Raw genomic sequence first — 1,878 nt, forward strand, 5'->3', positions numbered from 1 at the left:
TTCGATCCTTCGTCTTTTGCCGTTGTCGTTCACCTCCGAATCCGTCTCGCGAGGGGAAAGATCCCTCAGCGCGGGTCGATCGGCCAACGTCGAGAACATTTCGCACGCGCGTTGCAGTATCGTTCGTTTCTGATTTCTGTTTCGACGCGTCGTATTCAGCTGACGATGCGATACTGATGCTTTGGCGGGAACACATCGGTATAAGTAGAAAAGTTCTCACTTATAGCGCGCGATGTGCGGTGTGGTGTGGGGATTTGCGCAGTCCTCTACTTCCTTCGACGGATACGGCGATCGTAAAGCTGAACGCCGCCGCCGTCGTCGTCGTCGTCCGAATCGCTCGCCGGTGACGTTAAATCGCCGACGCGTACGATTCGATCGAGAAGATCGCGCAACTGCTGCAACAGTTCGGTCTTAGGGCAGACGATATTCAGCATCCGTAGATCGAATTTACCGGCGGCCGTGACGGTTTTCGTAAATTCGTTGAATCTGTAGAACTGCATCCGAGTGGTGAAGTACAGATTGCCGTCGACGTACCGGAAGATCGACGTCACGCCGGTCGGTATTCCGGGAAACGTCGCCTCGAGAGGCGTACGTCTGACGACTTTCTTCGTACATTCGTCTATCTCGCCCACCGAGTTACCGTTGTACATCACGAAGGAACGGCCTCTATGGGTGTTTACCGCTCCGTTGAGTTTCGCATCTGCGAGAAATCCGAGTTCTCGCAAGGTCTTCGGCCAATTTGGCCTCAGAGAAAATTCCGGATATTGAACCATGTATACCAAATTATCTACGAACACCATGAGATCACCGGACGGAGATTGATAGGCGGCAGCTATGCGCGTGTAATTGTCGTGAAGAAAGCTCATGTGATTCGATAGGGCTAACGGTCCATTGTACGTCCTACCGTCCAGATCGATCGACCAAACGTAACGCCCGTACGAGATGTACATTCGATTTTCCAAAATCAATATCGCGTTTACGCGACCAAGGGCGCACAGGTCCGGCGCTGGTTGCGGCGGCCGTGACCGCGGCGGCGGCGGCGGCGCCGGCGTCTGTGAGGGCGCGTTCGTCCGTTTTTCACCGTACAAACGTTGAATGTCGATAATGTCGAATCTGTCGAGCCTAACCGGATACTGCTTGTCGGGCGAGTACGCGAACATCACCGAGGTCTTGCGCTCATTGTGCGGCAATCCGAGAGAGTGACCGATCTCGTGCGTCAGCGTGAAATGCAGGGAAAACGTATTCGGGAGATTTTTACCGACGTGAATATGCCACGGCTCGTCACCGTCGACGTGCACCTCGGAGACGAATCCCGCTTCGTTCGTCGGGAGATACGCGTGGGCCAGCACGTTACCGGGACCGTCGAATTTGGCCGAGAAATTTGGGCCGTTTACGTTGATATTCGTGTTACCGTGACCACAGGTCGAACGCGGCCCGCGCGGTATTCAGCTCCTCTTTGGCGGCTACGTAAAAATCCCACGTCAGGTGAGTCCTCGGCCATTTCGATAGACTCGCAGCCGTTCCGTGCTTCAGGATATCTTGGAAACCACATCGCGGTTTACGCATCAATTGCAGCGTTTCGTCGTCGAGCGTTCCATCGCCGGGCAGACCGTAGTATCGTTGAAATTCCTCGATGGCGTTACGAAGAACGTCGTTTCGTCTCTGAGCCGGAAACGCGTCCACATCTTCGGTCAGATATCCGTATTTCCGCAGGTAATCGATCGTATGTGCGTAATTCTCATCCGTGGAATTGACGCACCTCGCGGTGATAAAACACGCGGTTAACGCGATTACGCGCGAGAGCCACATCGTCGAGGGTGAGAGAGAGCGAGAGAAACGGCGGAACTGCGATAACGGCGTTTCGCGATATGAGCGCGA

The 1,878-nt window shown here is 54.5% G+C and overlaps 1 protein-coding gene across 1 annotated transcript; it reads right to left on the reverse strand.

The window, feature by feature from the left end:
• Positions 1–266: 266 nt before the first annotated feature.
• Positions 267–1,160, reverse strand: LOC139786391 (stromelysin-3-like). Its single transcript, XM_071725550.1, has one exon. The coding sequence runs from the start codon at positions 1,158–1,160 to the stop codon at positions 267–269; it is 894 nt and encodes a 297-aa protein (XP_071581651.1).
• Positions 1,161–1,878: the final 718 nt, after the last annotated feature.

This window comes from Temnothorax nylanderi, unplaced genomic scaffold, assembly GCF_030848795.1.
Source record: "Temnothorax nylanderi isolate EJ_2023f unplaced genomic scaffold, tnyl_v1.0 TNYL_tig1025_pilon, whole genome shotgun sequence".
In the NCBI taxonomy this organism is placed as follows: Eukaryota; Metazoa; Arthropoda; class Insecta; order Hymenoptera; family Formicidae; genus Temnothorax; species Temnothorax nylanderi.

Bases quoted from the DNA above. Each gene is read 5' to 3' on its own strand.
- LOC139786391 (XM_071725550.1), bottom strand. From the start codon at position 1,160: ATGTTCGCGTACTCGCCCGACAAGCAGTATCCGGTTAGGCTCGACAGA.